Source organism: Triturus cristatus, chromosome 3_1, assembly GCF_964204655.1.
Source record: "Triturus cristatus chromosome 3_1, aTriCri1.1, whole genome shotgun sequence".
NCBI classification, from domain to species: Eukaryota; Metazoa; Chordata; class Amphibia; order Caudata; family Salamandridae; genus Triturus; species Triturus cristatus.
The window spans coordinates 1166784690-1166802754 of record NC_140583.1 but is presented as its reverse complement, the minus strand read 5'-3'; the positions used below and the strand labels follow the sequence as shown (position 1 = coordinate 1166802754).

Here is an 18065-nt window from a genome sequence, read left to right as displayed (position 1 = left end):
ATCACTATTTTAGTATATGGTTCGGTCTCCCCCTGGAGCCCGCTGTGTATTGTGCTAATTACAACTGTTCTATTGATCCAGTATTGTGTGCTTTCTGTTCTAACCTCGTGTTGAGGATAGTAGATAGTGTTATATTAATAAATACATATTTTTATATAACTACTGTGTGATTCTCCTTCATTTAGTCATTCAGGGGGTGATATTCTGGTAAAACAAGCTGCTTTACATTCCTTCAAGAATAATCCTGAAGGCTGCTCTCCATAGCTTCCACTAGGATAGCTTTCATAAAGGTTATCTTTGACCTCATACATCATAAGGGTTATGTGGATTGGTACAGGGTGCCCACTTTAACTAGTGGACAGCATATACCAAGCCACCTTCTCACACCTGGGGCTGCAAGGCTTCCCATTGAAAGTGCTGGGTTGATCCAAACATGGTGCAGCCGGTGTTGCCTGCCTTTAGTGGTGTACAGTGAATTGTGAATTTTTTTTGCCTATAGAGTTTTTTCAGTTGTTTATGGATGATGTATTTTTGGCAGAGATTATTGAGCAGACTAATTTGTATGCTGAACAGTATTTGAGGGACAACAGTGACAGACTTAGGCCCCACTCTAGAGCTACCCGATGCACTCCCACAAATCTGGATGAGATGAAGAAGTTTTTGGGGTTGACTTCTTTGATGGGTTTGATAAGAAAGCCTTCCATTGCTTCATATTGGTCTCTAGTCCATTGATGGCAACGGCCATATTTCCTGCAATTATGAGTTGTGATCGGTATTTATTTGTGCTTCGGATGCTGCATTTTGTTGATAATTCTTCGGCGTTGCCACGGGATCACCCTGACTGTGACTGTCTTTTTAAAATTCGACCTGTTCTTGATCACTTTGTAGATCGATTTTCAGAGAGCTATACTCCAGGGAAAGAAATAGCTATTAATGAATCTTTGGTACTGTTCAAGGGTCATTTGGTATTTAGACAGTACATTCCTAGCAAGAGGGCACGTTATGGAATTAAGATGTATAGGTTGTCTGAGATTAGGACAGGATATGTCTATAATTTCCGGGTGTACACTGGTAGGGATTCCACTATTGCCCTCCCTGGTGGTCCGTCCACTTTAGGAGTTTCAGAGAAAATTGTGTGGGAACTTGCTAGAGGACTTTTTAACAAAGGTCACCATTTGTACCTAGATAAGTTCTACACTGCTGTGCCATTGTTTAAGGACTTGTTCGAAGTAACACTTTTGCTTGTGGCACAATCGGCTCTAACCGTAAAGGTTATCCAAAAGAGCTTGTTAGCAAAAAGCTTCAGAGGGGACAGTGCCGTGCCTTGCGTAGTGATGAACTGCTAGCTGTGAAATTTGTGGACAGGAGGGATGTGTACATGCTGACTACCATCTATGATGAAAGTACTTCACCTGTGGCTGTTTGGGGTCAGGTTGCTGGAGTGCGCAAACCTGTGTGCATTGTAGACTTCAATAAGCACATGGGTGGTGTTGATAGAGTAGATCAGAGGTTGGAACCTTACACTGCTATTCATAAGGCTTACATTTGGTATAAGAAGTTGGCCATCCATCTTTTCAATTTAGCAACTTTTAATGCTTTTGATGTGTTCAAGGACTGTTCTCCAGAGTCAAAGAAGACTTTTGTTCAGTTTCAAGAGTCTGTGATAGGCAGCCTTGTTGTAGTGGAACAGGCAAGTGTTCCTAGAGTTTGAGTGGTGGAGCATGTGGCTAGATTGAAAGATCGCCACTTTCCCGATTTAATTCCTCCCACATCCAAAAAAAACAATCCCTGTAAGAGATGTAGAGTCTGTTTGCAAAGAGGTATGCGGAAGGAGAGTCGTATGCACTGTGCTGATTGTCCTTCTAATCCTGGGCTGTGTGTGCCCACATGTTTCAGATTGTACTACGCTCAAAAGAGATTTTGGGAGCAACCGTGAGTCTAATAGTGTACTACCTGGTCTGTAAGGTTTTCTATTTGTTGTTCAGTTTCACGTTTGGCATTAGAATGATGTCTTTAGTTACCGCTGTTGTGTTTGTAGTTATAGTTTTGAATCTAGTTCCAATTGGTTTGAAATTTCTTTCTTGTTAAAAAAATAAATAATTGACAGTGTGCAGGGACTGGCGCTTGACTGGTAGTGTGCATGGGCTGGTGCTTGGCTGGCGGTGTGCGTGGACTGGCATTTGGCTGGTGGTGTGCATGGGCTGGCGCTTGGCTGGCGGTGTGCATGGGCTGGTGGTGTGTGTGGATTGGCGCTTGGCTGGTAGTGTGCGTGGACTGGCGCTTGGCAGTGGTGTGCATGGACTGACGCTTGGCTGGCAGTGTGCGTAGACTGGCGCTTAGCTGGCAGTGTGGGTGGACTGGCACTTGGCTGGCAGTGTTAGTTGGTTTGTTGCTTGGCTGGCAGTGTGCATGGACTGGCGCTTGGCTGGCAGGGTGCGTGGGCTGGTGGTGTGTATGGACTGACGCACGGTTGGCGGTGTGTGTGGGCTGGCGCTTGGGTGGCGGTGTGCATGGACTGGCACTTGGCTGGCTGGTGGTGTGCGTGGGCTGGCGCTTGGCTGGCCGGTGGTGTGCGTGGGCTGACGCTTGGCTGGCAGTGTGTGTGGGCTGGTGCTTGGCTGGCAGTGTGGGTGGATGGGGCTTGGCCGGCGGTGTGTGAGTAATGACTTGCTGCTGGTCATTAAACACTCTGCTAGTCAAACGCTACTGCAGACACTATGTCAACCACCAGCCGGTGTGATTGCTGTGTCAGTCACGTGGGCGTATGAAAGTGATGGGCCCTTGAATGGCGCTGTCTGTTGATGTGAATGATGTAATGTGCTGGGCCCGTGGCTGGCGGTGTATATGGTCTTGTGTGTCACGTATGAAAGGTGTGTGAATGGCCTATAAAGGAGGTTGGTGCCTTGCCGGGGCTTTACAGCTCACGAGCTGTGAGTCATTGGTTCAGGATTTTAACCTTTTAATTATTAACAGTGCATTTCCTTTCTGTGAAATCTCTTGTTAATAAAATATAAATGTTGAACCTTTCACTCACCCTCGTGCCAAATCCAACCAGTATGTATGTGTGTGTACTTGAGAAACAGATGAATAGGCAGTCATATTTGTCTCATCTGTCTTTCTGTGCTAAGGTGTAGCCTGTCTTTATTTTACCAACTTTAGATATTTCTATAAAGTAAAAAAATGGGGAGTGCTGGGTTGTGTGCCTCTCATGGATCCCAACAAGTTGTTTTACTCACAATGCCATGCAAACCTCAAAATGTGACTATAGTCACACATTTTCCTTGCATTATTGAATCATAAAATTCTGTTGTCAGAAAAACCACAATGTTCCTACCACCCAGAATTCCCCCCAGGTCTCCAAATAAAAATGGTACCTCACTCGCGTAGGTGGGTCAAGTACCCACGACAGGCAAGGCTGCCATCTTGGGAAACTACCAAACCCACACATTTCCGAAAACTAGACACCCGGGGGAGTCCATTGAGGTATGGCTTGCATGGACCTCCCAATGTTTTCCTACCCAGAATCCCCTGCAAACCTCAAATTTAGCTGAAAAAAATCACTTTTTTCTCAAATTTCTGTGTGGGAAAGTTCTGGAATCTGCGTGGATCCACACATTTTCTACTACCCAACTGGTATTACCTATTGAATTTCGATGCATTTCTGCCTTCTCAATGAAAGACAGTATGTAAAAAAGAAGTCACTTTGAAAAATGTCCTATAATTCTCATGCTAGTATTTGTACTCACAATATCGAAAATGTGCAAATATCTACTGTTTCTAAACTCTATATATTCTTTCAACTTCAGAAATACATAGGTGTCTTTCATGCCGAATTTCATGTATATATTTTCCCAAATTAATTACCATATACCCGGTACATAATAAAAAAAAACATTGCAAGACGCTGTTCAGTTATTGGCTTTGGGTTTATCGGGTTCTTGGTGAACCTACAAGTCCTATATATCCCCAGAACCATAAAGTTCCAGCGAATGTAACGGTATATTGCTTTCAAACAGCTGTCATAATTAGAAGAAGTTACAGGTGAAAACGTAGGCACAAATGGCTGTGTTTTTTCAACTAATTTTCAATTTTTCCTGTATTCAACTGTTAGTTTCTATAAAGAAACCTTAAAGGATCTACACAAATAACCCCTTTGCTGAATTCAGAATTTTGTCTACTTTTCTAAAATGTATAGCTATCCAGGATCCATTATTGCTCTCATACCCATTTCTACCATTAACTCGAAGAAGGTTGAAAGCACAAAAAATAGCAAAAATAGGCTATACATCCCAGTATAATGCCAAAACTGTGTAAAAAATATTGGTTTTCTGACAAAAGTCAGTCAGTCCCTAAAAACTGGTAGAATGGTGATTTCAGCCCCACAAGCCCTTTGTCGATACCATTTGCAGGGAAAAAAACAGACGCTTTCATTTGCACCACTTTGTTTCCCATTTTTCCCCAAAAAAACTAAATTTAGCTGTATTTTGGCTAATTTCTGGGTCCCCTCCAGGACAATCCACAAACCCTGGGTACCTTTAGAATCCCCATGATGTTGGAAGAAAAGGACGCAAATTTGGCGTGGATAACTTATGTGGTCAAAATGGTACAGGGGCCTAAGCGCAAACTACCCCAAATAGCCAAAAAATGGCTACGCCCGGGGGGAAAAGGCCTAGCTGTGAAGGGGTTAAACTGTAGGGCCCGCCCCCCTGGGGGTGGGAGGGGATGTAGAGTCATCTGAAGGGGGGCAAGAGTCCATACCCCTAATCGCACTTGAGCACCACAACATTGTAATGTGTGTGCAAGTTTCACTGAGGTATTTGTTTATTCCATTCTTGTCACTGTGGGGTTTTTTTAGGGTTATTTTTTTAAAGTATGTGGGGTTTCTACTGCATTTGGCCCCCCTCTTGTCAAGGCTCATTGCGGAAAAATCAACAGAAACTCAGCATGTAACAGAAGGTGGTTAGGAAGGCTGGAGCATTGAGCTCTGATAGCTCTTTCCAATACTTTAGTAGCTGTCTGCAGACTTTTCAGTCCAATTTTTAGTAATTACATAAGCACTGTGGCATTTTGGGTTTTTTGCCACTGTGTTAATGTGCTGAGAGCTGCAGTCTGTATGGGCTGAGAGGTGAGAGAGGGTGGCAGCTGTGGATGTTGATTGAAGGGGAATTATTCGTTGAAATGGTGTACATGTGTGTGTGTTTTACTGGGTAATCTGCAGGGTGCTTTGCAGCCTTGTTACGTTTCCCAACTCCATGCATGATAACTACTCAACGGCATAGCAAGGGCTCCAGGGCCATATAATCCCATCGGCACCCCTCTTGCTGTGTTTGTGATAAAATTGTAGTTCTAAGAGATTAGTAGGTCCAGGTTTCACTGCACCTGCCACACTATTGATAACTACACCTTTATAACTGCCCTGTTTTTTTGAATGTACATTCTGGGATTGTGGTCTTGTTTGGTTTACTATAAAACCAGTCCTACAAGTCTGAGAATGCAGATGAAAAACCTGGACTAGAGCCAGCTAGTGTTGCATGGACCTGGGAAACTTACTTCAACTTCAATGGCTTTGAAAAGGGGGCACTCGCTAAGGCTTTTAAGAAGGGGACTGGATAACACTTTGTAACAGGAGCTGGGTGGGAATTTCAAAAGGGCCTATACATTAAGCTTTCAGGACTGGATGGGTATGAGGAAGTCAACGTGTATTTCAACAATAACACACTGGCTCCTCTAACTGGGGTAGATGGGGATTTCCAAAGGGGAGAGTGAATGTGATTTCAGTAAGGAGGTACTGGGTGTGAGCTTTTAGGGGAGAGACTGACTAGCAGGGCCCGTCTGTGGCATGGGCAAACTAGGCCCATCACGCTAAGCTTCAGAGGAACACAAGACATTGTCCGCGATAAGGTCCGGCAACAGCAGCACTCCTCTCTTGCTTCATAGTCACCCTTCACTAGGTCAGCTACACCTGAACACGTCTTAACACCAGTCCATATGGTACTTGCATCGTTCCAAAAATGTGCTCTCAGTGGGAGGGGAAAGCAAATAGCAAAACAGTGCACTGGAAGGTATAATGCGCCTAAAAAAGGGTGCAAATACTGTTTACTTTAGTCCCTATTTCTTAGCACTCGTGCAAATCCAGTACAAACAGCACCTGGATACAAGGTCAAATGTTATTTTCACTTGTAAGCATTTGAGCTCACAGTTTCCACCAATGTAGATAGGCACATAACATCCCTGTTCTGAAAATGCTTTTCAATGAATGCCTATTTGTGCAAAGTATAGGTACAAGTGCTTTTTAACAGACTGGCTACACTGGTGGCCCAACGCCCTCGGCAGCCCCCCACCCCCACGGACCATGCCCGAAACCTTGCCATCATACTTGACTCCTCCTCCCTCCACCTGCTTCAACACCCTCCGCATCCTCCAAAAGACCTTCAAATGGATCCCCCCAAGTCAAGGTAGACTCGTCCTTGGCATCCCTCGACATAAACATATCACCCAGCACCTGCGTAACCTCCACTGGCTTCCCGTTGAGGAAAGAGTAACGTTCAAGATACTCACCCATGCCTACAAATGCCACCACAACACCAGACCCCAATACCTCAACAACAGAGTCTCCTTCCACGCACCCAGTAGGAACCTCCGATCCACTGACCTCGCCCTCGCCGAACCCCAGCCCATCCGCAGAGCAAGAACAGGGGGTAGAACCTTCTCCTACAACGCTGCCAAGACCTGGAACGAGCTGCCGATCAACATCAGACTCACCCCCACCCTGGACATCTTCAAGAAGACCCTCAAGACCTGGCTCTTTGACTGACTGGAGCTCCTACCCCCCTTCTGCCTCCCAGCGCCTTGAGACCCTCATGGGAGAGTAGCGCGCTTAAAAATCCCCCCATTGATTGACAGACCCAATAACAAAACTGGGTTTAGGGATTGGACTATGCACTTCAGAGCCTATGCTGCACAGAGAACAAGCATTTGCAATGCAATAGGTCTCGCATTAGCAAAGTTTGAAGTTGTTGGTATTGTAAATGGCATTGTTTTTTATCTATTTGTTTTTAAAAGCGTCCGTGGTGCATTATATATTCTAGTTTTATGTAGCACTATGTTCCAACATTTTATACGTCGCAGCGCTAAAAGTAACAGCTGTTACAGAAAACGGCACGCTGCTTTAGTAAGTAGATTTTAATAATGTAATGAATAAACGTCTGTATTGTTCAAAAAAGGTCGTCATTGGAAATAACAATGCCTTTTATTTTTGTTTTCTTTTTAAAAACATAAATAAAAGGCATTGTAATTTACAATGCCAACAGCTTAAACTTTAGTTATTGCGAGACCTATTGCATTGCAAATGCTTTTTTTGGTATGGCGCACAATGTGAACTGACTGGTTTATACAACGACCAAGTCATAACAATAGACACCAAGTTCTCAAGAATCTCTGCACCTAAAATGTTTGAAATATGCTTATACCGAAGAGAGATTATGCTGATCCACAGCAAACCAGTCTAGCTATTAACATAACCATTTCTGCCCACACTAAAAACATCTGTGTATCTTTGAATGTGTAAAAATACACAGACGCGTTAGGCACTCTACACACAAAAATTACTCTATATCTTAAAGGCTGTTCATACACAAGCCAGAGATTTGAGTTGAATCTGTGCTCTCACTTTACAAAACAAGGCCATCTAACAACGAGCAAATGTTTTCTTTGTCAAAGCATCAATCATTTTAGACTCCCTATCTGGTGGTGAGTTAGGGAAGACATTAGGTCTCCCCTGCATTGGCTGCTTGAATTTAGAACCTAATTTGTATTTTTTATAAAGTGCAGAATTGTTTTTTAAAAAGCCAGCAATTGGGACTGCAGCAAAAGACCAAGTATGTCTAGTCTGGGTTACCCTTCATGCCTTTTTCTTCTTGCAGGTTCTTTCATCCCTCCTTTCTACTTTGGTCACTGTTTCCCTGTCTTTCTTCTGAGGCTTCCTGGCCTTCATCTGTAACTACTCGCACAAATAAACCACTACCCATAGAAGTTTCTCAAAGGTTTTCAAAGTCCATTCTGGGTCGTCTTTCAGGTGTGGAGAGGAAGAGCTACCTTCTTTTCAGAAGAATTTCTGTGTTTGGAAGGACAACACTCTTCATGTCCTGGATCTTTTCTCCTAATGAGAGTTCAGGGATAGGATGGAAGTCTGTTCCTTAGGTATAGGATCCACACCGATCTTGATTTCGAAGGGGATCTTGCTCTGGTGTTCATGTCAATCTCCTAGGCTTTCGAGGTTCTGGCCGACAAGAACTGCAATTCTGGTCATCATACCAGACTCACGAACGCCACATAGAGCAGGCACGATATGGGAGTTTAAAGTAAAAAAAAAGCTTTGCAACAACTTGTGTATCCCACTTACTTTATTCAATAAAAATATACCAAATAAAACTAAAACACTCATCAATTTTTCATCTATTGACCACAGTTACCCTTGTGAATAGAAAAAGGATGTGAATAAGTTGGGTGTGTAGTGGTGGTGTATTTTCTGCATCAGGGTGCCACTGCTTCATTGACAGTGCTGAAACAATTGGAGTTACTTACCACCCGATGTGAGAGATCTGTATTGACCGAACTATGTGTGGCTCTTTCTCACAGTTCTGGAAGAGCAGGATGCAGGTCAGGACTGTGGTGCACTTGATAAGGCATGCGTCGTTCCGAGTGCTGGAACAGCAGGTGAATTTCCGTGTCTGTGCAGAGGTGCACTGTAAGCAATATAGGGCTCAGTTCTACAATTCCAGGTTAGTGCTTCAGATTAAAATGAGGGAAAGAGGCAGAACTGTATGCGTGACTGTCCCAGAAGCGAAATTGGCTTCATTGCTTCAGGTCATGAGTGAAGAAGGTGACGTTGTTAAAAACGCACACAGGTCTTGTTCTCCGAGTCCTTACAGCACCCCGCATTGCGGGCCAGTACCGATCTGAACTGAAAACAGAGATGGGACCGAGTACCTTCGGCTACATACCCTCTCCAGTACAATAACATGTGATGCGCATGCACGCGCCACAGCGAGCCATGTGGTTTCAATTATCGCGCCAGTGTCTGGGCACGATAATTGAAACCACATGGCAGCGGTGCACGTAATAGACACCAATAGGCCATGGACGAAGCTATGCGCCCGCCTTTGGCCAATTGCGTGCTGTCTTTGATAAAAAGACACACGCAAAGGCCAATAGCGCGGGCCAAAAGGAAAAGCACATGCACAAGTGTGTGCAATTCCTAGGTCCGTTTTCAAAACCCCGTACAAGAGGTCTCCTGCTGCGCTGCAGTTCTGAGCACTGCAACGCTAGGCGTGAGACCTAAAAATAGAAATCACAATTTGAAATCGGAATTGCAGCTTGTCTTGCCAGCCTCTATGACTTTGCATAACATGAGACAAAATTGTAAAAAAGTATCGCACCACTTCCTGGATGAACAATGATTTCATTCTTTAAACCAGACGCATCAATGTCCCCAGTGTCTGATAACCTCCGCGGTACCAAGTGTGCGGAGCGCTGAAGGGCCTCCCAGTGTCAACCCTGTGTTGACAGATGGGTCATTTTAGATTGCTGAAAGCTCCATTTATTTAATCTTGGAGTATAAATATTCGAAAAGGTGTGTGGATGTTTTCCACTGTGGTGCCGAGTCAGATTCATAAATAAGACAGTGTGCTACAGAGTCAGTATTCTGAGAGCAGCAGGGGGACTTGGCGCAGCGCGGGGCCTGTGGAAAACAACAACCTCTTAAGAGTTCCGTTTATTTTCTTTACTTCTCATCAGCTCCCTTTGGACTGCCCGGGATTTCGCTGGTAATCGGGTGAGATGTGTTGCAGTTGTTGAAAGATCGCAGCTGTTGTTAATAAACGCGTCTCGTTTGGGGTCTTCAGAGGATAGGGGCACTGCAGGGGCCTGGCGTTGCCGCCTCTCAGCTGGCAGGGCTCGCTTTTGCTTGCCCCGGCCTGGGCTCTGCTCGTGTGCATTCCAACACCGGCAAAGGTCGACCGAGGGTCCCCTAACCTTCTGCCTTCTCCAACTCAAAACCGGAATTCGCAACTAAAAGCGTATTTCAAGAAAAAGGGCACGCACAGGAACAGTAAGCATTTCAAGGTTGTGCTAAGTGTATGTGTTTCAGCGTTAAACAAGCTAGCGCGAAAAACACTATAAGACACGTGAAAAGGAACGGAATCCCAAGCGGGTCAAGAATTAATTCAACATACTTCAGAGATTAGCGCTATCTATGTCTCGTAATCATAAAACGACTTCCACAACCCTCGCAGTCGTCATGTTGAGAACATCTTACAACTCTATTTGCCATTTGTACCGAACCAACTGCATATATGCAGGACTTTCAACGTGTTATACTTTCACATGCAGTCAGAAGAGGCAAGACGCTCCGCATGAACTGATAACAGATCACATGCCAGCTAAGGATCACAAGAAGACATTTCTGATTTCTGTCTGGCTTCCATGCAGAAGGAACAATTTACTTTCAAGGCTATCACTGATTTCAATATGGAGTCGAATCTCTACTCCTATGAGTTAGTCGTTTCACTAGGAAAACTCAGGGGGGGGGGCTGAAATGACGAGGAATAAACAATAACAATGAGCAGCCTCATTTTCTTTTTAAATTACACATTTTGTGGGGATGAAAACTCACCACTGGGTTAAAATACACCAACGCCTCATGAAACCTCAAAACTCTAAATCAGTGCTACAAAAAGTATGGAAAAGACAACAATGTAAGAAGTTGCAAGGTAGGCAAGCAAACTTTTTCTAACTAGTGGTACACAAACTTCCGATATTTGCCACAATGTCAAGAAAATTATGCAAAAATACTCTACATTTTGAGAAATGCTATTGTTGGTATCTTATAGGCAAGCTAAATGCGAGCGCATACCCTGCATTTAAAAGTCACTTGATATGCCGACAGGACACGGGTTCAAGGAGGAAAAACTCTCAGTTTTACTGTTCCAAGCATTCTTCTGTGGCAGAAAAGCATGCACAATTTGACAACTCTGAAATCCTGCAAAACTTTGCGAATTCCATAAGATTTTGCAAACAATGCCACCCATCTTCATTCAGAGTACCTTAAGACCGTATCCTCTCACCCCAGATCATTGACTTATATGTGGTACCACTGGGTGTTCTGTTACAAACCCAAAGGGAAATGTATACTTCTGTACACAGACTTCACAATTGTCCTGAACAGTATAGCCCAGACAGATGTCATTTGGCGGAAAGAGTATCTTGTACAATACGAATAACTGTCATCTTTGACAAGCTGAACTCCAGGGAGATAGAGGTACTCCTTCATTCAAACTGCAACACTAACACAGACAATATTAGTTTGACAATGTACACAAGGATTGTCTCCAACCTTTACCAGTAAGCAAAATTCCTGCATTCCATATTGACTTGCAACTTAATTTCGAGACTCACAAGGCATAAAAAGCACAGACAGTGTGGATTCATCTCCCCCTGCTATGCAAGATGAAGCCATGCACAGTCAAATCACAGTGCAAGCCCTAGTTTTACTCATCTCAGCCTTGTCTTCCTCCTCTGAAGTCACAACTTCTTGCTGCAAGCCAACATGTAAAAGGACTGTGACAAATACCTATCTCCTTGAAGAAACCCAGAGTCTACCTGAATAAATATGCTAAATCACTTACAAAGCAATCCCACCAGAAAGCTATCCAGAGGGTCAGAAGGGTCGCGTGCTTTTCACACCACAAAACAAGAAGTCTTGACTGCAGCGCTGAAGACGAATAACGGCAGCTGTGATCAACATTTTAATCAGGTTGATTGAAAAATGCACTGGCTTTATTATCACTTGCAAAACATTTACGATTGTTGAGTGACACATCTCAGTCATTAACAACTATCTCTTTTTTGGCAACAAGAACTCTATTAATACATTATTTGTATGCATAAAGTGAATATCATAAAACTTTTACGATGCATCCTGGGTAAAGCAACGTTGTTCACCCTAGTTTGGTGACAATCGTTTTTAATGCTAAAAATGACAAGGGTACCTACCTGTTGGTTTTCTTGGTATGGAGGTGGAGGCACAGTCTGTGTGGCCATCATTGTCAGAGATTGGGCTGGGGACACATGGTGCATCATGGGACTGATTTACATCTAGAACCCTGTCAGTGAAATAAAAAGGGCTTCATTAAACAACCTTGCAGAGGCTATGATCATATAGTGGTTATTAATCTGCATTCTGTGTAATTGAAAAGGGGAAATGCAAGAGCTAAGAAGTAAGTATGTCTTTCATTTGGGTCTACTTGAACGACATAGGGCAAAAAAGAAGCAACTATTTACGCTGCGAAGTAAACAAGCGGGTTGCAGGCATGTGCACAGTACAGGTAAAACGCCAGTGTATTACAGAAATCAAACCCAAATCAATTTGTGGGTCCCTTGTATTTTAGAACATGTATGCCAATTCCCAACACTTGAAGACAAGCTAAGATGCAGTCACCGGTAACATAAGAAACACATGGCAATATTGGTGCCCAGTCGAGATGAAGGGTAGAAACTGGTGGACACTTCTCACAGGGAGACTCAGGAAGACATGCATACTGCAAGACATGGACAGTGCATCTTTCAAACAGACCCCTGTATGCAGGAAACAGCAGGAAACACCATCCGGAAAGCCCACTACATAATGAGACCACAGCTAGGCTAGGCTAGAATTGTGTTTTACCAATGAAAACTAACATAACACAACATTATGGTCTGGTCACTAGATGACTCAAGTAGAGGAAACTGTCTGCCTAAATGTTCACACAATTCAGAGAATAATCGTGGTGGGACATGAACTATACAGAATAAACATTTATATTATAAATGTACAGAGATCATGTTCATTGACATGAATTTAATACTAATTAGCCGATTAAACCACTCATATCACACAGTCTACAGGAGAAGTTTTTTAACCTAACCACTACTCCAATTATGCATTTAGCTGGTATAACAATATATTATCTTAATCACCATCAGACGGGCAAACAAAGATCAGCAGACTGTAACCTCCCCGCAAACACGGGAGGAAACAGTCAAAGACGAAACAGCTATGTTTTGTTTGAGAATTTATGGTGGAAAAGATTAAAGTTTTATCGAACTATGGAGGGGAAAGGAAAAGTTTATTTTTGAAAATTTTGCACCCCAACAACTTTAGAATGACTCTTGATTCTTTCGTGAAAAGTCTTGCCACGCATGGAAGAGACATTTTGTGCAGATGATAGAGAATTTTTCTTTTCTACTGCGGACATCTTTGGGGATGTATAAACTGACCTCTTCTACCACTACCGCAGCACCTTTACCTTGTCTGCCGTTACCTTATTGGCCCTTTTTAATATTAAAATTCCCTTTACTTCAATACAATTTCATCATTTTGACCTTTACCTCTTCACTAATGCCTGTCCCTACCCACAACTATTGTCACAAAAAATATTTATCTATTTTAAAAATATTTTTTTTTTCTTTGAACTAAATTATGTGCCCTATATTTACCCTTAAATTCAAGTATATAATTATTTGTATTTATGTACATTTGTTTTAATTTAAAGGCCTTCAAATTAAAGTTTATGTTAATGTCTAACTACCTGCATATCTCTTATCAAAAACAGGTGTTGTTATTTTTCTATTAGTTAAATGAATTTGAAATAAATTAAAATAAATTACATTAAGGAACTCTTACACTAACCATACCCTAATATAAAATATGTATGTATTTTTATACAAATGGACTTCAATTTCATTTTTATGTAATACAAAAGAAGCTGCTCTCCTTGTCTATAGCCTATCTCTAATGTTCTTACAACAGGCAACTTCCGATATCTCTATTTACCTGTACAAATGGCATGGCTGCTCAAGTGTAATACGTTATTAGAGTTGAGGTGTTAATCATAATGTCTGCTGCCAGAGCCAGCAGGAAAGGTGAAAGGCAGGTGACAGAGCATAATTACCCCCAGGTCCCTCCCTTCCCCGACCCATTCCTTACTTGTGGAGATGACCATCGTCCTGACAGAAAAAGAACGGGAGAATGCTGGGACCCCTAACCCCACCCCCTCCCACTGGGAGTACATAACCAGTACCTACCCATCATTGAACCTGATCTTTTTTCTGGCTGCTGACAGAATGGGATGGGGTAGCTGGTTATTCTTACCTGCTGTAGTCTTCCCTGGATCCCATCGGGCTGCTGGGCTGTCCTCGACGTGATGCTGGGCTTGCCGAGAGCCACATTTTTTACTGGTATACTTTCCCGCTGCAGGTCTTCCTGGTTCCCGTCAGGCTGCTTTTGTGTTGGGTGGGGTGCCGGGTTTGTGTTCCAGGGCACCTTATATTCGGGGTGGTTGCCTCGGTCCTGGCCTGTTTGTCTTTTTCCTGTGCCCGTGCTCCTTCTCCCGGTTTGAGTGATGTGGGCTGTTGGTTGGTGCTGGACGTTCCTGCCCTGAGGCCTGGTCCTCCTCTGCGGGTTTTCGGGGGCAGTGTCCTCTAGGCTGTCAGGTGGCTGGGCTGTCGGCATGGGGGCTAGCTTGCTCTTGGTTACTGCTCCCTCCCTTCCTGGTTCGCTCTGTATGGGCGTGCCCGTGGTTGGTCCTCAGGGTCAGTGCCTTAGCTCTGTCAGCTGGCCCTGTCCTCTTTTGTCTGGTCTGGTCTTCTATGGCCCTCTGTGTTGGGGTTGGTTCTGGGGTGGGCCGTGTCGCCCTTTGTCTCCTACTTTGGGCAGAGCTCTCTGGTGAGTCTGTTGTGGGGTTTTACTCGGCGGTGTTGAGCGCTCTTCCCTTGTCTATGGGGGTTGGTCTCTGTCGGTTCCGCTGCTGGGTCTGTGGTGCTGCGTGCTGTTCCTGGGTTTGGTGGCTTTCTCACAGGTTGGGCACCATTCTGGGCTTTTGTGCCCTGTGTGTGCTTCTGCTGTTCTGGTCCGCCTTGTGCTGGTTGTTTTGGGGGACCTAGTTGCTTGGCCCCTCTGGGGGTTCCTCTGGAGTATCTGTGGTTTGCCTCCTTTTCGGTCTTGGTTGGTTGTCTTAGGCCCTTTCACTTGCCGCCTTTGGGGGTTGGGTCAGTGTAGCATGGTTGCACGCTCCTTTTTTTTCTATGGTTGTTTGTCTCCTTTGAGCTGTTGGTTCCTTCTGAGGTGCTGGTTCTTCTGGTCCTTGGTGTTTTCCCCGTTGGTTTGGCCCTGGCTTCCTGGTATATCTGGTCACCATGGGTCTTCTTCCATTTGCGGCCTTTTCGCTGCCTTTCTGTTGAGGGCAGTCTCTGGTGCTTCCTTGGTGGGTGCTTCTCCTCTGTTGTTGGTTTGGGGGTGTTCCCGGTGTTGGTTGGCTGCCTTCTGGGTGGCTGTGCTGTGGTTTGGTGTTTTTTTTTTCTTCACCTTGGTTGTCTCCTGCGTGTTTTGGGGTTGTGCCCCTGTGGTTTGGTTGGAGGCTTTGCAGGCTTTGTGCCCCTGCCTGTGTGTGTTTTTTGTGGTTCTCCCATTGCTTCGCTTGGGATGCTGCTTTTCGGTGTGGTGTCCTGGGTGTTCTTGAGGGTACGGAAGGCCAGGTTTATGGCTTTGGTATGCTCCACAGGTAAGGAATGGGACGGGGACTGGAGGGACCTGGGGGTAATGCCTCATTACTTACTGGTAATCTTCATTACTCCTGGTCCCGTTGTCCCTGTCCCATTCCTTTTGCCCCTCCCTCCCGGACGTTCAGCGTTCCTGTTGGTGGCTTGGTAGTTCATGCAGAATGCTGGTTAGGTACTGGTTATGTACTCCCAATGGGAGGGGGTGGGGTTAGGGGTCCCAGCATTCTTCTGTTCTTTTTTCTGGCAGGGAGATGGTCATCTCCACAAGTAAGGAATGGGAGGGGGACAATGGGACCAGGAGTTATGAAGATTACCAGTAAGTAATACCGCATTACAGCTGCAGTTTAAACAAAGGAGGAAATACGAAAACTGACTTGTCAATCATCTAATCTATACACAAACAGACAGTAATGAGTAGAAAGGGAATATTTGTTTATTTGTTGTACACTAAAGGCCAGAACAGGAAAAGCAGTATATCTCTGCATTTATTTAAACACTGAGTCCCACCACTATTTAATCAGATTTATATGAAGTTAATTCTAACCTCTTTTTGCAACAAGTTACTAACAGGATTTCGATGTTTTTAATTTCGCACTAGATTCTGTTTTTATTCTTCATGTCTGTAACTATACTATCTGTTTTATAGGAAGGAGCAAGACTCCAAGGATTTAAGTGGTTTGAGGGAAGGCGGATGGTGTGACCTTGTAACATAGGAAATATAATGTCTGCCATACATTTAAAAGATATTACAAGTCACCTTGTAAAGGAACCCAGCCTTCAGTCTGGTTCCTCTATATGGTCACGGAACTCCTCTGTGACTTGCAATATCCTTATAATGTATGGCAGAGGGCACATTCTCCCATCTATAATGTATAACTGTTATAACCCTAACTGTAACAATAACCAACACATTTGTTATTACTACAAATATATTAAATGGCCCATTTAAAAACAACAGAGAGAAATTAACCTAAATCATATTTTGCAGGTGTGATCCGGTATCGACATAACCGAGAAGGTTGGGATCTCGGTGTACGGCAGGGGCGAGCTTTGCGGAACTCTCCTAACTATTGGAGGAGGCAGGTGTTTGTTCCTGGGAGGAGGTTGGTGAGTAAGGCCTAAGCAGTGGGCCCCTGCTGCTGGTAGGGGGTCCGGGGCTGCATGGTATGGTTTTGTTGGCTTCCTGGCATTATTTTTCTTTGGACTGAGTAACCTCTGCCTGGAAGGCCAGGCAGGGGGCTAGTGCCTGTTTGTTGGGGTTTATTATTCATATCTTCTTAAATCAAAAGAACATACGTGTTCTCCAGAGCACAATGTAAGGGCAGAAAGAGAGACTGACTCCTTATTTAGTGACACAAGTAGTGTCTGATTAATTTGTGTCTCCATTTAATCGTTTGGGGCAGAACCTTTTTCAGGCGTGCCTAACAATGTGATGAAATAACAACTGAATTAATTGACTGATAAATGAATGCCTCACAAGATTTCAGATCAATGTGCTTCCCTAATAGTGGAAATGCTCGGTACAACATTTAGAATGTTTGTGCTACCTCAAATTGTTTGACCAGGCCCACAAGGCTGGGTGGCTCCCACAAGTGGTTCAGCACTGCACTACAATAATGAATAATAAATAACAGATTGGGGTTTTACAAATTATATTTATCACATGTTTCTTCTTTTAGGGAAAGATGTAATGCAGAGTAGGCTTCACTAGTGTCCATACGTATATCTTCTCTGGTGTGCTTTGTTTGTTCCCATGGTACCCATGTGGGAGGCCGTTTTTAGGTCGAGCCTGGGAAGCGCATGTGCTGCTCTGCGAGGCATGCTGTATTCAGGTATGGAACTGGAGCTCCACCCATTTTCTGACCATGTTTTGAATTGGCTCGTTACTGCCCTTTCGAAATTGTTGCTTTTGATTCATGAATAGTTACACGGTCGGTGAGCACTATTTTCTTTAATAATTTTCCCCTATTCCACTCACGATGTGCTTTCCAACAACGCAGCATGCCGCCAGCTTTTATATTTTTATTAGTAATGGTGGCCGGTCCGTTTTAACTATAGCATCCGCGTTTCTTTATTTATTTTATTTGCCAGAGCAATCCACTTTAACTATAGCGGATGCTCTCCTAGACATTTTTTTGAAATTTTTTTGCTGCTTGCGGTATTCAGCTTACAGCATGCCAGGTCTAAGGAAAAGGGCGCGGCCACCATTAAATTGAAAGCACAGCATGGGGCGCTTTTACAATAATATACATTTGTTTATGAACTTCGCAAGCAAATATTTTTTATTGCCGTGTTATCACCTTAGTGGCGGCCACGCACCTTTCATTAGACAGTGCTCGCAGTAAGCTGAATACGGCGAGCAGCATCTAAATAAATGGGCGCGGCCACCATTAAAGTGGTCTCGCATTTGCAAGAGTTTGAGCTATTGCCATTATAATTGACAATGCCTTTTATTTATGTGTTGGTTTTAA

General features: G+C 43.9%; 1 protein-coding gene across 15 annotated transcripts in view; it reads right to left on the bottom strand.

Moving 5' to 3' along the window:
• Positions 1-18065, bottom strand: part of PKNOX2 (PBX/knotted 1 homeobox 2) — a 3737380-nt gene that overhangs the window by 1626800 nt on the left and 2092515 nt on the right. For all 15 annotated transcript variants that reach the window (XM_085646078.1, XM_085646083.1, XM_085646080.1 and 12 more), the window contains one exon: positions 12052-12161. In XM_085646078.1, the coding sequence (XP_085502204.1) occupies positions 12052-12138 (87 nt within the window). In that variant the 5' untranslated portion in view covers positions 12139-12161. The remainder of the gene's footprint in view (positions 1-12051; positions 12162-18065) is intronic.